General features: G+C 31.7%; 1 protein-coding gene across 3 annotated transcripts in view; it reads right to left on the bottom strand.

Moving 5' to 3' along the window:
- The window catches only part of LOC106143138 (sodium/hydrogen exchanger 9B2), a 39,182-nt gene extending 21,210 nt beyond the window's left edge, over positions 1–17,972 (bottom strand). The window contains exons 1-2 of one of the 3 annotated variants that reach the window (XM_013345145.2): positions 17,434–17,972; positions 209–468 (exon numbers count right to left, since the gene is read on the bottom strand). In XM_013345145.2, the coding sequence (XP_013200599.1) occupies positions 209–468; positions 17,434–17,637 (464 nt within the window). In that variant the 5' untranslated portion in view covers positions 17,638–17,972. Of the gene's footprint in view, positions 1–208; positions 469–7,216; positions 7,321–12,860; positions 13,284–17,433 lie in introns of those variants that run through there. The other 2 variants (XM_013345147.2, XM_060946253.1) reach the window with 2 other exon arrangements.
- Between the last annotated feature and the right edge of the window lie 1,093 nt (positions 17,973–19,065).

Genomic DNA, 19,065 nt, shown 5'->3' with positions numbered 1-19,065 from the left:
TGAATGATTTACGTAAGCGCCTGATGATTTGATTCAGGCAAAACAGTTTAGATAAAGCATTTGGCTTGGTTATTAGATGACATGAAAAATTTCAATTATTTTTAACGTGTTTTCATGATTTATTAACCGAAACATAATACACGGTTCCAATTTTTTAATCCAAATCATTGTTTTTGAAAAATGGTAAAAAGTTTTAAAACTAATTTACCTTTCTGATGTCATATTTTCCCTGTCTTTGCTGCCTTCATCTGCCATTATCGACACTTTTCTCCTTCCGTCAGGGGTGGGCGCTTTAGTAATGCTGGAAGGAACAGCCAGAGCATCTGCCGGCAACGCAGACGTTTGCGTAGGCGCTGGTGCAGGTGGCGGATTTTTCGTCTCCCCACTTTCGTTAGATTGATTCTGTAGATCACTCAGATCGAAAGGATATTCCTTTATTGCCGTCATTCTGACGCTGGTTTTGCGTACCTGCAATGAGATAAAAATCTTTATTTTTTACACATCATTCATAAATTCCAAGGGTACCTTACCCTTGGAATTTATGAATGATGTGTTCAAGTTTATAAATATTATAAAAAATATTATATAATAATGACGTAAGTCCTTATTCAAACAATTTTACATTCACTTAATATTATAAATATATATTGCAAAATGAAAATAAAAATCATAACGAGACCATCAAGAATTACGAGGATTTTGTTAATTGTTCAACTTTGACGTAGGTGTAAAGGGCGTTTCTGCCCGAGGAACCTCGTTCGCCAGCTAGCGGCTACACACTTACTGAATTTCAGTAGCTGCAGACGCTAAAGCAAAACTCATTAAGTATAATGTAACTTTTAATTTTTTCACACATTTGTATAAAGATTTCTAATTAAGAGTGAGCCAAGAGATTCAAACCTTATGAAAAGTAACTACTTACCATACTATTTCCCCATATACATATATTTTTACTTTAAATATTAGACAATAGATTGTGATACTAATTGGCAAGGGTTGCGACTTAATTTTCTTTTTTTCTCTATATATTTATAAAAGAGCACATTGACTGAATAAGTGACTGAATTGAAAATCGACAAATAGGTTCCTAATGAGTTAATTATTAATATTTAAAGACGTCAATACAGAGTTTTTTATACAGTAAAAGTAAGCATATGTAAAAAAAAGTTCTGAAATAAATATATAAAAGTTTGCGTTGAATTCTCTGCATTTTTTAACGGGAATTATACGCGATCTTTCATTATTTTGATACCTACTTTGTAACGACTCTATGGTGGGGTCGTAGGTCCATTACATAAAAAATCAAAATAGTATCTACAATACAGCAAACCAAAAAAAAAAATTGTTCCACTACTTTCAAAGTATAACAATATTTTCAGTCGGCATTCAATAAATGTTATAATATATTTATATTTTGTAGTGCTGTTTTTTACATATGTATGTCTTCATTTACATTTGATATCTAAGCAAATACAGTTATTTATGCCTTTAGTTGCAAAGTTATTTTTAAATGAGTAAATAACATTTTGCAGTGTTTGTAATATCAAAAACTTATAAATCAATACATATAATAAAACTGTAAAAAAATTGTCTGTACATTGTACAGTAGGTATATTAAAAAATATACTTTATAACGATGCAGAAATAGTATGAATTTGACGAAAAAGTCTGTCTGTTGTTATGTCTGTATGTTTGTTTGTACATGCTAACCTCCGGAACTACTGAACGGATATGAATAAAACTATTTTGTTGTAAAGCTCTTAAGCCTGGCCAACATATACCTAGGGTATAATTTATTTTAGAATCTGGAACAGGTAATATCGAACCATAATAACTCAGCTAAACTATAGGAATTATAGAAAGGACTGATTAACAAAAGTTGTTCAAACTGAAGAGCATTTTCTGTCGGCTTTTAAAAATCGAAGATCTAGAACACCTGATGCAGAACCATTGTAGACCAGCTAAATCATCCGAATTATGGAAAAGTCGTCATAACAAATGTTGGTCAACCTGATGAGTTAAAAATGGAGGATCATGTGATGTAGAAGCCAAAGGGACCTGTAATATGTACGTAACCTTAACGGAGTTGCGGGAAACAACTAGTAAATAATACGTATATAATTGTGAGTATACAAAGTGCGAAGATTTTATACAAATCCTGCTAAATAAAATATAAGTAGAATGATAATGCTTTATGAAAAATGAAGGTTGGTTATATAAGAATTCAAGATTAAGTTGTGTGCAGGCTGGAAATCAATGTCTTAAAAATATTCCATAGAAATGGCAATATTTTAAGACATTGACCTCTCTCAACTCAATTGTTGATGTTGTGTGTGTTAATTGCACCATTCGCCGCTTTCCAACTTTTTTTTTCTAAATTTTCATCTATTACATTTACTTATACATTTTGATTTTTGTCTTCTGTTTTAAAGTCACGATTTTATTTTGGTCAATTGTTGGGGAAAAAACTCGTATTTGGGATTTTATAACAATCTATGCAACTGATGACGTGAAAGGTGATGGCTACCGAATGTCAGTAGTTGGTCCGCGGCCGCAACGCATTTATTTGCTTAAGTGGTCTCATCACAATCACATGACCACTCACGAGGAGCGGACCACGAGTTTGTAATCATTAGATGAGCGTGGTCCGCCGTCGCCACGCGCCCTGATACGCTCTTATTTGTTGGATGGATGCTCATCCAATTATACACTCATGACGATCGTTTTGTTATGAGACCTTAATAAAAAGGTAAAGGACAATGACTTCATGTAATATATGTTTTGTTTGATGTTTATTTGTTCATTGATTGTGAAATATTTTATCGCTTTGTTTGTAAGAAAAATAAATAATACACACACGTGGTTGGTCGTTACGTTTGTTCAATATAATATTAATACTTTAAATTAATTTTGCCAATTTGCATGCATTTGTCGCTCCGGCAATGTGTTATTTAGATCATCACATTCATGAGATTTTTTCTAATAGGTTTCTAATATACTTATAAAGTTCCAAAATATAAAATATCTTCACTCCATTTCTTTTGATGTACGTACATCTATTGAATACAATAATTGAAATAAGAAAGTATATATCTAAAAACGTAAACAAGTTTCCTATATCAAATAAGCATTGTGATCTTATTTGCTAATTAACTTTTAACAGGTTTGCGCATGTCATTTGAATAATTGTAGTGTGAATTGTTGTCACATACTTGCTTTGTTTACCTTTTTGACCATAATTACCTTAATTTGTACAATATACATTGGTACAAATAAAACAATGGAAAGAATAGAGATTTGTAGTTCCTCATATTTAGTGAAATAAAATGTATTGTTGTAAGAAATGTACGTACATTTGAAAATTTAGAGCATTGGCCATGTCACATGAGTTTTAGGCCTTATTACTCATCACCTTTAATGTTCTTCCGACCGCTAATGGTGATTACAGTAAAGAAAATTAATACGTTTTCAGATTTTCGCATTAGCACTAATGGAGGTTTAAGAATGTATGTATTTAAATTAATTATTAAGTTGCACAGATATGTTTCTTTCCGTGATAAAATAAATTACTCGGAAATCCGAAAATGGGAAAATATATGTAGTTAGGAAAACAGAAATTGATGTGAGCATTGACACACTAGCAATAAGAGTTGGAAATAAATTGACCGGTGGATGTAGGAAGAGAGCACACAATCAAGCAGAATGACGTCTTTGCTAGAGTTTATAGTAATCCAAGTAAAATAATTATGGGATAAGAAAACTAGTACTCTCCTATGTGGAACTATGACTGGTGACCATAATTATTTTTTCCACGTTTATTTTTATTATACGTGTATGTGTGTAGAGTCTTTTACGAAAAAAGTAAATTGCTTCATCCTCTACCTACGAGTACATCAATGATACAAATGTAATAGACAATCCTTTGATAGGTGCGTGTGTGTATTATAATATGATGGCAAGGTCACTATTTCTCAAGAGAGTTAATGTTATTGAGCTCCTTGTTGCATGTTGGTTACAGTGGTTTTATGATTGTGACAAAAGAAAACATTGCTAGAATGTTACTTTATCAGCAACCAATGTATGCTGAAATAGATATCCTCAGAAACTTTCACATTTATAGTGTTACTTAATTACCAAGTCGAGGCTTTTCTTCTCTCGAAAATGCAATCTAAATACCATCTTTTTCTTGCATTCATGTTTTAGTGTTGAATCTTCGTTCTACTGAATCTGAATGACAAATTTAAATATCGAAATAACCGCCAATATCTTGATTTGTTTTTACCATTTTTCACTTGAAGTTGTTATTGAATTCTATAAGTACCTACACTTTTTTTCTGCAATTTTTCACTGTGTAAAGTAAGAGAAAATTCAGTTGTAAAATCAACAATAAAAATATCAAATAAATTAAAATAAAGATAAAAACATGTGACTAGTAGTTACAGCAATAAAAATAAAATGTACTATACTGATCAATCATTAACATTATCTATCTATCAACAGTGTTGGAAATCTTTGTAAAAATCTGGTGTCTGAAATAGTCGTTAGCAGATCTAATTATTCTAATTATTTCATTTTTTATATTTTTATATTATCATATATTATACTAATGCTCAACTATTAAGTTAAAGCACTATTCAGTTAAATATTTCATATTACAAAATATGTTAAATGGGCTATACAAAATAAATATAAATATTAGCAAAACGTCCGCTATAGAATTTGTGAGAAAATTTTTCAATATCTATGAATATTTATGAATTTTTCAGTATTTAAATACACGTTCTTAAAGGTATCTATTTACAAATATAGATTTTATTAATTTTTTTATTTATTATGGCACAAACTACTTACTAATAGGAGTTAGGTAGTATCAAATTATAGATTGTAGATGTAATTAAGTTATTAGTAAAATGATATTTGTAACTACTTACTTGTGGAAAAATTGTGTAAATTGTTCAATATAAAAATAAAACCAATGCTTAACTTACCCAATATTTAAAATTTGACTAATTTATATTGTAATACCAACGTCTGGTACTACTCGCCAAAGATCTCGGGAGGGTATCGCGATTCTACTGCGCTCTAGTGACTGCCTTAGTTATAAGTAAGGATAGATTCACTAATGTTTGACCAAAGCATTGTTGATAAAAAATTACCATATGATCAAATTGTTACGTGTATGATACATTAAACAAACAATGACATTGCTCACATATTTTCTCTTTACTTCAGTGTCGAAGTTATACGTCGGATAATAACTTATAAAATTTAAAAATATCAAAAAACAATAAATTAGCCCTTCAACTGAACGTGGTCTTTCAGTTTTTTCAAGACTATTGGCTCTGTCTACCCCGCAAGGGATATATGATATAATAAGGATAGATGTATGTAAAATACAACAATTTTTTTTTTCTTTTAATTTACTGGTATTCTGTGTAATGATATACCTATGGCCCTTTATATAGTTTAAGCAATTGACGAAGATATCTGAGTTTCATAAAAACTTAATTGATATATTTTTTCTCGCTAATTTATTGAACATTTCTTAGCTTCATAATAGTAACGAAATAAAAAAAAGCCACACAAACTTTTCCACTAACGTCATGAAAACTTGTACTAACTTGTGGATCCCATGACTAAACAAATAGTTCAATATGGTGATAATCTGATACAGGCGCGCGTCGTTATGAACGACGTAAACAATACATTGCGTTATTAGTTCGATGTGTTTGTCATGTATTTAGTGGAATCACACTGAATCCACTTACTAACATCGTGATCACGATACGTATATCCTATGAAGATCAATTATCGTGTTATAAACATCTTTAGTGACAATTAGCGGTTAAACTCAAAAGAAAAACAAATAAATTTGCTGAGCATTTTTCATATATTTCATACTCCAAAGTTCGATCTCGTAAGATTTTAAACTACTCATGGATAAGGAAAATAAATTGAAAAGATATATTAAGCTTTTTGATTGCAAATTACATATAAAATTTGACGTAACTTAACTATCCGTCAATGTTACCAACCTTTTATGTAGTGTGAACTTCTCTGATTAAGTTAATTAAAAACATTTTAGATTTGACTGCACGCAATTGGCACGAAGTTCCTTAAAAGCACCTTTCCATATCAATAAATATCTACTATTTTTTATTCAAAGTTGCATGTATTATATTAGCTTGTTTTACATTTGATTATTCTGCAAATTAAAGAAGACAGAATAGGCTGTAATAAATTTTTAAATAGTTCAATCGAAAATATAAAAGTATTTTAAAAATAGTTGGGGAATTATGCCTTAACATTCTGGGGTAAGGGTTTTAAACATCTTTACTGTGGTAAGTTGTTTAAAATCTCTGATGTTTTAATTTTTGTTAATTAATTTAATATTTGGCAGATGACAGACGTTTGGCGGAGCCGCGGGCAACAGCTAGTTGGTTAATACAAATTATATTTTAAGAAAAAATATTTCACTATTTTTGTACAAATCCCACACTGAAAATTAGTTTTAAAAAATTTGATGAGTAGTTCCAAAAAGTGCGATTTTATCATTAGTTCAAAATTTAATTCACAAATACTAGGTAATATTTTTTTTATGACAATACGTACTATTTATTTTATTAAATTGTATTTATACGGATACTCCGGTCTACCTTGGGACAAGAAATTGTTTAGTCTTTCCTTAAGGCAAGGTTATCGTGTCGTCATCCCAATTTACGATCATAACGTGACAAATTAATTGTGTTAAATAATTTTAAGTATACAAATGTAAGAAACGAATGGTATTGGCATATAGAAACAAAAGCCATCGTTTCAAATTACTGCTAATAGTATAAAAATATGTTGCTCTTGATTATGAAGAAGAAGATTAATATTGATGAAGAAGAAGAAGATTATATAAACGAATTAAATTAAAACAAAAGCACCTACGGACTGTATTTCATATTTTATTTTTAATGATTTTGGGTTAGGCGATTAAACGTTATACATGTATGACTTAAGATTATATGTAAAAACGCTCATAAGATTTAGGAATGTGAATGTATTTAACCTGTTATCTAAGCATTGACCGATTTAATTTAATGCATGTATGTTTAGTCAACAAATCAAGATTATAGGCTTCATTTTTAATAAAAAAGATGAGTGAAAAAAAAAAACAAATTAGTCTGTGAATTTCACATGAGTTGGTGTAAAGGTACAATGTGTTACTGACCATTGCGCTGCCGGTGTGAAGTCTATGGTGCGAGGTATTATGATTCTTTAAACAAGATGTTTACCGCGACGGGCCGCGGGCGACCAATCGTTTAGATATAAGCTATTACTACTAAAGTGTTGTGCATCAAACATGAGGACGTTAGCACGCGCACCACATGACAAGGGAAGTGTCAATTGAAATTAAATAGGTTCACTGAATTACTTTGAGTATAATTCACGACAATCCTTGACAGTAATGTCACTATCCTGTATAATATTTATAAAATTAATCTGAGTATATAAGCAAATTTATTAATTTTAAGAGGGTCGGTTAGAGCTCCTGTTTTCAATGGATTAATTTATTGGAAACTAGCTGTACCCGCGACTTCGTCCGCGTGGAATAGTTATTTTGGGCATCATTGAATCCCTCAAGGATAAATAAATTTCCCCGTTTTTTTCACATATTCCATTATTTCTTTGCTCGTTATAGTTGCAGCGTGATGTTAAATAGCCTTAAGCCTTCTTCGAGAAATGGTCTATTCAACGCAAAAAGAATTTTTCAATACGAACCAGTAGGTAGTTCCTGAGATTAGCGCGTTCAAACAAACAAACAAACTCTTCAGCTTTATAATATTAGTATAGATGTTATTAGGTATTATGCTGCCGTACAATGATAAATGACTTTGAATTTTTAATTTCGTAAGTTATTTGCAGGGAAACTCATGCCTTGAGTTCATTCAAATGACGATAACTTTTTTTTTAGTGAACTTATTTTGATGAAACAAACTTTAAATGTTTTTCTAAGTTAAAACAAAGCAATTGGTGAAAGTTTTAAGTAAATCGGTTCAGTACTTTCGGAGATAAGCGTGATCATACATACATACAGACAGACAGACAAAAAATTAAAAAAAAAATTGTTTTCTATTATTCATTCTAAGTGTCCCTCTATCCATTTCAGTCAAAAATAATCAATGTACAGACAAAATATTTTTACTGTTTTATTATAATGTATGGATAAAATAAAATAACAATGCATATATATCTGAGCTGAAATTATTACCGCCCCATAAATTTATGAAACACTTATGTAAATTTTGTATCGCAAAATTTCCGTAATCTTAAACCTGCTAATCTTAAACGGTGCTAGGTCAATCCGTCCATACTAATGGTATTATGACAGTTACTTCCAGTAGCTAATAAGCAATTACATTAACTTTCAGTAGTATATTATTAGTCTTTGGATACTTGAAAATTCTGCAATGTATCGTAAAATTTTAAATATAAGCCATATAACCGCAAAGTTTCACTCACATATAAACTATTAAATTTTAAGTACATACATACATACATATGGTTACATCCATATCCCATGCGGGGTAGACAGAGCCAACAGTCTTGAAGACTAAATGGCCACGTTCAGCTATTTGGCTTAATGATAGAATTGAGATTCAAATAGTGACAGGTTGCTAGCCCATCGCCTAAAAGAATAAACCCAAGTTTATAAGCCTATCCCTTAGTCGCCTTTTACGACATCCATGAGAAAGAGATGGAGTGGTCCTATTCTTTTTTGTATTGGTGCCGGGAACCACACGGCACTGCCGGGAACCACACGGCACCCGGGAACCACACGGCAAAAATTTTAAGTACATTTGATACAATACAGTTAAAAATCTTAATCGTGGGTTCCCGGCACTTTAAAATTGGACCACTTTTATATCCAAATATTTCCCATAGATGTAGTAAAGGTGACTAAGGGAAAGGCTTAAAACTTGCGTCCTGTCACCATCTCTTTATCTCACTTGAATCTCATTGCCATACAGCTGAACGTGACCTTTCAGTTTACCCCGTAAGGAATAGAGAAGTGATTATATGTCTTTATTGCACCAGAAAAGATTTCAATTAGGAAAATAGAAAGTCTACCCCTCCGGGAAAGAGGCGTGATTTTATGTATGTATGTATGTAAAATAGAAAGCGGCCTTCAATGCAACTTCTACAATAGAAATATTATCCAATCTAAATATTTCTATAATATATTTAAAACAATAAGGTAATGAATATTTTTATTATAAATAATAAATATATAATTTATTATGTGTATATAAAAATTATAAATAATATATTATGGAAAAACTGATTGCAAAACTCTATAATAGATCAACCCTTTTTTTTCAAAAAAAAAAAAAAAATTCAAAATTTATTTATTTCGGATAACAGGATCCATTTGTTTAGTAACAATGGTACTTATAAATATGTTAGTATAAAAACATAGACAACACAAAAAGAAATAAAAATAAAAACATAAAAAATAAAATCAGTAAATCATGTACTTGCGAGGCACTCCGTGCGGATGATCACGTACACCAATACCAATTTTTTTAATTGAAGTTATCTTATAAGAAGTTTCTTCAATTAGTTTTATATAATATGAATTTTAAACAAATTCATAATATTAATTTAATAAGGTCATGATGGTATTATTACAAAAATATAGTTGCCTATATTCCTGCTCCACAAATAAGGCTAGCCGGTATCAAGAGCACATTTTCCTGCGTACTTCCACTTAATATTCACAGCTCATCACGATATTAAGTCCGCGACGATTCTATGTCTGATGTTACGTCAGATATCTCAAGGAGAATTTATTATATTATAATAATGATAAAATTAATCCGAAACAATCTAATCGAGAAGGGTTAAATTGGTAATGACGTGCAATCTTTTTTCTCTGAGAATGTACCTACATACCTATTTCAATAAAACAAGAAAATATCTCAAAATAACTTTGTTTTTCATTTGTCGGACCGTGACTTATCTGTTGCACTGCCATGCGAGCCGAATTAACAATTCGGTTTACATGTCTGCTAATTATATAATTGAGTGCAGTAGATTTCCAAAAAATGTTCCAAAGGAAATGTTTTTCAAATGTTGTATGGACTTTGCCGTTAGTAGGCAAGTTGAATATAGCGTTTAAGAAAAACGTAGTATTACACATAGGGGTTTTGATACAAAGTCAAGTTTATATTATCCATGTATGTTTGTAAACATGGTAATTTAATGTAAAATTTTAAAATGATAAGGTATGATAAAAAATGAATTTCATTAATGGCATTAAATGTGTCTATCATTAAAATAGTAATTCTTGACTTATCCCTATGAATTGAAATACCCTTATTCATTAATGATCAAGTTCTCTTTGAGTTGTGGATAAATAAAAATTAAAGGAGCCATATCAATGAGTAAAATCTTAAATTGGCCTTATCTTTTTGTTAGTACCTATCCATTTAAATATAATTTCATATTTTACAGTTAAGTATGTAATTTTCTGACTTGTCAAGGCTGAAAATTAAAGGCTCTGTCTGCCTTGCGAGCATTATAATAGACGTGATTATTTGTATGTATGTTTACAAAAATTATAATATATATGTTTTTGTTTCATCGTTATTATAACACTAGCTGTTGCCCGCGACTTCGTCTGCGTAAATTTAGTTGAATCTATATCATACAGCCAGATACAGACAGACAGACAAAAAATGTAAAAAAAAATCTCTATCCGTTTCAGTCAAAATATTAAATGTATAGACAAAATATTTTTACCGTTTTATTGTATGTAGTATTGTGATTTTCAGTTTTTTTTAATAAAATACTCAAACAACACAAAAAAAAATATTTTTAATAAAAAAATATCTTGTTTTTGTTGGGGCTCGAACTTGGACCGCCAACTTCACAGTCTCACGCGCTAACCACTAGACCAGCGAAGCCGTTGCGCTGGTGTCGAAATTAAAGATGACTACATACATATGGTCACGTCTATATCCCTTGCGGGGAAGACAGAGCCAACAGGCATGAAAAGACTGAATTGCCACGTTCAGCTATTTGGCTTAATGATAGAATGAATTTGAATCTCAATCAAATAGTAATAGGTTACTCGCCCATCGCCTAAAAAAGAATCCCAAGTTTGTAAGCCTATCCCTTAGTCGCCTTTCACTTATATTTATATGTTATAGGTATAATGCTGTCGTATAATGATAAATGACTTTGAATTTTAAATTTCGTAACTTATTTGTAGGCAAACTCATGCCTTGAGTTCATTCAAATGTCGATAACTTTTTTTTTAGTGAACCAATTTTGATGAAACAAACGATAAATGTTTGTCTGAGTTAAAACAAAGCAACTGGTGAAAGATTCAAGTAAATCGGTTCAGTACTTTCGGAGATAATCCTGATCATACATACAGACAGACAGACAAGAAATTAAAAATAAAATATGTTTGCTTTCTATTATTCATTCTCAGTGTCCCTCTATCCATTTCAGTCAAAAATACTAAATGTACAGACAAAATATTTTTAATTTTTTATGATATGTATAGATTACTCCATAGATAAAATTGTATTATTATTTAATGGTTATATAAAAAAAAACAGTCCTAAACTTCAAAAATTAACGTTGTTATTGTAACACGTCGTGCATAGTAATACTACTTGTATTTAAAATCGATTGTATTATTTGAATTATGTTCACATTTATTTTAATTTGTTTATTATTTAATTGTTCTTTAAGCTATTCACTTAAAATTTAAATACTTTTTATTTGTTAAGTACGAAGACACAAAATGCACTTAAAATTCAAAATTCAGATTCAACATTTTTATTCATTACTATAGGACACTTCATATCACTTAATAATTGTCATATCTTTTGGTTTTACAATATTGGTTTTTCTATTTGCACATTTATTCACACTTTGATATTCATCTAAATATATTCACTATTCTCACTAATTACTTAACAAATGACTGTTAGACTATTAAAAAAATAAGTCTCTGCCTTCCCTCTGAGAAACAGGCATGGTTCTTTCGTATGTTTATATGTACTCGTATATTGTGTAATTGATTAAAGAGGACCTACTTAAGTCATTAATCTACAACAATGTCTTGTACTTACGTGTCGTACATTGTGCAGTCATAGAATTCGTAATTATGGAAGACTATAGAAGTGACTAATGACTAAATACTCGTAATGAACGAAAGCCATGTTGACAATTGTGATAGTGAATCCCTAAGGCTTTAATATTGCATCTTAATATTAAAATTCATTTAACAGTTTGTACCTTCGCTGCACTTCGTTCGATGAAAGACCATGACAAATCATTTCTACAGTTCCAAAAACAATATGGTATTTCTGTTGTCTCATATTATTCAGATTTCTACGATTAAAGTAGTTTTACTGTTCTGAAATAGATCATTCGGTACAGTTCAACATGAGTGAGTGACTTGTGTTTTATGGAACATAAACTGACACATATTTTAATGTTTGAATTTATAATTAAAGCGGAACACTGAAATTATTGTCGCAAGGTAATTTAATTAACAACATACATATAAGGTTCGCTATTCGTAAGCTTGAGTCAGTAAGGAAGTTGTTGGACAGAGATGACGCGAAATATATTGCCACCAAAATTCCTTGCTGATTTCTTTTTGAATGCTTAACTTCAGCGAAATCTTTTCAGAGGTTTTAAAGTTGATGCACAAGCTAGTTGCCCATATCTTTTGTAAACAGAGAATTAAATTAAATGTAAATTAATATTCCTTTAATCATCGTTATGATTAATTCCTAAAACAACGATTAAATTCCTACCACTGTAAATTAACGCAACTTTTTACCCACCTTCGTACACCTGTCAGCTTCACTTAACACTGTCGTCACAAAATGTTGTAATAAAAATTTAAGTTTTTATAAATAAAATAAAACAGAGATCGTAAATTACATAGCCGATATGAAGTTATAAACATTCACAATAAACGATTGATCTGTATTGACGAGTTTCCAGATATCGCGTATCTTTTGTTAGTACTGAGTCCGGCCCTCGAGTCACGAGGTAAGACTAAGTGGACACTACTTAAGATAAGGGATAAAGAAGAGATGAGTATTAAGAGCTGCTGCGGTCGACGTCAGACTGCCGCGCAGCCGGCGTCCAAAGCACGCAAACTCTTTACGTGACCACTCCGTCTAAGGGAATTTGACAATGTTTAACACTATATGACCTTGGTTTTTACACAAAACCGTTAAACCCTCCACACACTTCACGATACCGATTGGCACAAACAGAATGATGTTACACAACCAACCGCTTAGTACTTATAAGTGTATCTCTTTGTTTCTTTTATTATCACAATGGAGTTAATGAATTCTGGCTAAGCACGTGATACATTAAAATGGAAATTGAAAAGAAATGACAGACCCGTTGAGATTGCACGTATTTAAATGGATGCGGATCAATAATTTTTGTAACATTCCGTGGCCTTTTACAGTTTTATAGGAGTCACGTGAAAACAATATTGGCGACAAACGGACCGGCTCAGACAGAGTAAAGTAGGTACGTATTGCAACTTATGGTAAATACCGGCATTTACATAGTGGAACTATATTATTGGTATCCATGGCTGTTACTAAGTATTAATTAGAAGGATAATAACATTGAGTCTTTGGATGATCGTGATTTATCGTTATCTGTGATATAGGTAATTATTAGCCCAATAAGTTTTAATTGATATTAAACCATCAAAAGTTGTTCGAGTTTCAAAGAGGCAAATTTTCCGTTCGTTAGAAGAAAATGTTGTAATTCTTAGATAGTTTTTATTTATTAAGCACGAACAACATTGTTTCATTCCGAATAATGTAAGTAATGCCTTAATAATTGAAATTACCTTATAATTCATTTATTTACATTTTGATATCGCTATTATTATAAATATAATATATATTATTGCACGTTAAAAATAGTTTTTGCATTCGTGAGTGTGTGAGATACAAGTAGAATGGCAGAATGGAAATCTTCATAGGCGAGTTCGCGCATAAACAGTTATTTTAAACTTTATAGTATTTTTGTGTAATAAACTAGAAGTATGACACATTAATTTGAATTATTTGGACATACACGAGGGACCTAATTGAAGGTCATGCATTGTGTGTATTGTTAATAAAAACTTACTTCCTCTCGTTTGTGTTCAAAGTTAACAATAAAATCAAAACTTCATTAGTAAATAATTGGACGAAAAGAGTTTTCTAATAATTTTTGACATCAGTATATGATTGTTACACTATTTATTGTTAACGACAGACATCAAGATGTAGAACATCGCGTTTAACCCCCGATGGAAAGAGAGGGATGTTATAAGTTTGACGTGTCTGTCTGTGGCATCAAAGCTTACAAATGGATAAAGCGATTTCAATTTAGTTTTTTTGGATTAAAGGTAATTTGCGTGCGAGTGTTCTTAGATATGTTTGATCAAAATCGGTTGAGCCGTGTAAAAGGTGTGGGAGTTGAAACTGGTGAAGGAAGATCGAATGTCGGCGAATATACTCGAGTGAACCGAATTGATAGAAAATATTGATGATTTTATTGAGAGTATTCTAAGCTTAACCCACGGTGCAAAGAAGTGATGTATTACAATAAAAATTGGTGTCGGGGTATTTTTAAATTTGAATGATATATAAAATGTTTAATGATAATAGACATTCAAAATTAAAAACAATAAAAAAATTTAACAATAAAAATTTTCATTTTTCAATCCACATTCATAACTTTCTTCATGCATTGGTTTCGGGTACTCTTGCCCTGACCTTTTGCTAGAACGTCTCCGATTTGACCAAGGTACTTTCGTCTAAGCCTTCCCACTCCAACAGCTCCATTCACTCTCCCTTTGTATATTTGCTTAGTCAATCTGCTTTAGTAATCCTCTTGACATTTAATAACCTTTTGGTCGGTTACCCTTACTAAATAAATTTACCTAAGTGGAATATACCTAACTATGATGTCTTTCGGGTCAGCAACTGTAAAAAAATGACGCGCGCTCCTTATTGCAACGCACACATTTAGAATTTTCTTATAGATAAATATGATTTTTAGTTTAGTTTTCGCTAGTGTAAATGTGTGTATAATATTTTAATTTAAACAATAGAATACATTTCATAACAAAACAATGTATTATTTATAGACTTTATTAAAAAAAACAATTTTTGTAATTATCTGTATTACGTTTCCTTTTTTTGAGATAATACACGTCGGTAGCTTTATTACTTGTCACCTTGTTCGCATTTTCCTTGATGATATTTTCCGTGGCATTTTATTACCTTTTAAATTATGTTCTTATTATAATTAAAACATTATAATTTCAAACAATTATTTTCTGTTATATTTACAATTGAAATTACAGAAATATGAATAATTTAGATGTATTACAATAATACGAAAAATAGATCTCTCTCATATCTTTGCGTTTTCTTAGGTGATTGCACTCTCCGCCATAGTGCTTTTGGACCTGGGGTCGCGACATTACATACTTATATCGTGATTTCATTTTAATAATACTGAGCTAAGAGCAAGATGTAGTAAAGTAATAGTATCAATCAATACATATACTTACATAAATACATATAATCACATCGTTATCCTTTGCGGGGTAGACAAAGCCAACAGTCTTGGAAGACTGGCCACGTTCAGCTGTTTGACTTAATGATAGAATTGAGATTCAAACAGTAACAGGTTGCTAGCCCTTCGAGTAAAATAAGAATCCCAAGTTTATAAGCTTATCCCTTAGTTGTCTTTAATGACATCCATGAGAACGAGATAGAGTGGTCCTGTTCTTTTTTTTTATTGGTGCCGGGAACCGCACGGCAATCAATCAATCTGTACCATTATTGTCTAATATGGTCGATTCATAAAATGTATTTAGTTTATTTAGTACCTATATGCGAGAACGCATCACAAAACGTTTTTGTAACTTTGTTAAATAATAGGTGGCCATTGAAAGTAATAATTGGTCGTATTCTGAGGACGATATTGGTTTTTACGTATACGTATTGACGTGGTCTACGTAATTTGTAAATTTAGGGCTCGTAACATTAGGTAGGGAGTTCTTTTTATGTGGATATCATGGGGTGCCTTCGCCCACGTCAACGGGCAAAATATTTTCGATTTGTTTAAGAAAGTTAATATTTTGCTTATTAAAAATGTAGAGTAGTGAAGGAAAAACGTGAAAAAACCGTGACAAAATAATAAGAATAGTTGACCAGAATTTCAGATCACGAACAAAGAATGTTGAAATATTTTGAGTAGTTTAACCGTTGAGTATAAGTTTTTTTTTATTGTAGTTTATAAGTTCGTGGCCAGTCATGTATTTTTAAAACCATAATTTCTTATACAGCATACTTCTGGATAATTCTGGAAAACTGTCATACAATAGTTTCTTGTTTGGAATATTCCCTTTTAATAACTGATTGTCTGATTAAAAATTTCCGTGCTTCCGAAGGTATGATAAGTATGGTCGTCATATAGTGATCTTGACGTCGGCTGTAAGGCTGGCATTAGGAATTATGATACCAGGTTTCGCCTCGATAAACAAGCAATAGATGTTTTGAATGTAGGTGAGTAAAACAGTATGCGCAATAAACTGAAAGAATGACAAAGTATTCTGAACACGATAAGGTAAGAGTCGATAATCTCTGAGTGTCACGATCTTGTGGATGTGATAAACGGATCACATGCTTTGGTTTTTGGTAGCTACTGTATATATTTTATTTATTTAAGTATAAAATGTGACGTTCTCATATCTGTCTGACTATATTGATGCTTGTAGGCTTTATATTTTTGATCTTATTAAGTTGTAGGGGGAGCGATGATTCTGTCATAGTATTATAAGTTAGTTAAATATTCAATATCTTCATTTTTTACAGGATGATTAAATATTTTTTCTTTATTCAAATTTTATTCTTTATGTATCTACTTATTAAAAAATATTCAGAATACTCGTTGATATAATAATATCTGAATTTTTTAAATTTATGAATACTCTTGAATGTAGTTTCGCAATAACTCCCAAAACAGAGATGACTGTAGACTTACTCAATAGTTGGTCACTAGTCGATCATAAACATATCACTCATACTTTAATTACTATATGTCCCAACGCAATGAGCTTGTTGCCGTATCGGCAAAGAAAAACATCTTTACAAACATCCCTTGCGGGGTAGACAGAGCCAACATACACACGTAAGATACGGCTAGGACACGTTTAGCTGTTTGCTAGCCCATTGCCTAAAATAAGAATTCCAAGAAAAATGAAAGTGTTGGAGTGTTCCTATTCTTTTTTATATTGGTGCCGGGAACCAGACAGCACTTTGTTGATCTATATTTTGAATGTCGATATTGTTTTAGGTACTAAAGGTTGTGTCAACATACCGCAGTGGCAGACCTCGACGACCTGCCGGTGCTGCCGGACGTCTCTATGTGCAGCTTCACAGCCTCCGCTCCCGTTCTCTTGGCGCGCACTCGGGCTGCTCCAGGCGTCCCCTGGGTTACCCCACCGCTTTTCCCACTTCTAACTTCTTGTTTCCCGCCTTTTTTCTCTTGTTTAGATTTCGCACGACGGTCTCGAGATTTCATCTTCAGTTAACACTATTCATTCAATTCTATTGTGATATCACACTGCTCTAAACAATATCACCACTTGACAGTTCGATTAGATACACCTCGAAGGTGAAAGAGTTCAGATAAAAAATATTATACAAATCAGCAGGTCTGTTTACGTGAGGACGGAGGCCCTTTATGTTCACGCCTTGGCAAGATCACGTAGGAGCCTTGAACTGGCTAGTGGGCGCGTGAAGCTTTGTGGCGGTTTCCTTATTCAGGGTTTTCACTAACACTTATCACCTCTAAGACGAGTGCGGTGTGACGTTATGATTGTGTACGAGCGGGTAGCGGAATCCTGCCGCACTGCCGGCGCGGGCGCAGTGCACCACTGGTGTGCCAGCCCCGCGCTCCTGCCGTAGATACTTTACGCGGTTAACTAATTGAAGGGATCTCATCTCTTCTAAAATAATTGTTCATCTTACAATCATCAGACTAATGTGAAAGATAATTTATGTCACGAGTTTTTATTATTCTTAATGTAATAATAAATATGCTGATATGAGATGTCAACATTGAAAAACAATATATGTAGATGAGATAAGTATTAAATATGGGATTAGATTTAAATTGTGAATCGTTTGAATGGATGGCTTATCAGCAAATTAGAATCATTTAGTACGTACTTCTCTTCGAATGTATTCATTTTAGTAGTTTAACAATACATGTACAAATAATTCTATATATACTTACATATTAAATCACGCCTCTTTCCCGGAGTGGTGGACGAGGACTGCTGCCAGTAGTTTTTTCCCTTCTTCTCTTCTATCTCCCGTCTTCCTATGTTCTTATTTTTCAAGTTTGAATTTATATTACCGTGATATGAGATATAAGTATCGAGTTGAAAAATTTCGCAACTATTTCAGGCTATTTGATCACTATTCATATGTCCTAATTTATTATGGGTAAACAAATACATTGGTACAAGTAAATGATCTCACATACTTACCGTAGTAATAACATTTTACGTAAATAGTTTTCAGATGTACCAGTAGTAACTGCAACAATTATTGCATTGCGTGCATTCACATTCTGCTTTGTTTTATGCGGGTCTTTAAAAATACGGACCTTCTAAAATTATGATACAGATAAACTGTTAAGCGACTGCTCCTCAATTAATTAATATGGTTGTTAAGTATAATAAATCAGAAGATAAAAGGTATTAGGAATAAAAATATAACAATAAAACTAATTCTAATAAATAAATGTATGTTCAAATTTTATTTTAAGCTAATATGTTCGTTGTTCTTTTACACACGTCATAAATTTTGCCAGTATGTTATCTGTCCTACAATATTCTATCCAAATTGCTTCACATAAATTGTGTCAAATTTTTGATGTCCTTATGCCCGTACCTTACACCTTAAACCGTGCATGCAAATGATCTCTATTTCCCAAATTCTT

This window comes from Amyelois transitella, chromosome 2, assembly GCF_032362555.1.
Source record: "Amyelois transitella isolate CPQ chromosome 2, ilAmyTran1.1, whole genome shotgun sequence".
Taxonomy (NCBI): Eukaryota; Metazoa; Arthropoda; class Insecta; order Lepidoptera; family Pyralidae; genus Amyelois; species Amyelois transitella.
The sequence above is the reverse complement of the archived record's forward strand: the minus strand, read 5'-3'. Positions and strand labels throughout refer to the sequence as shown.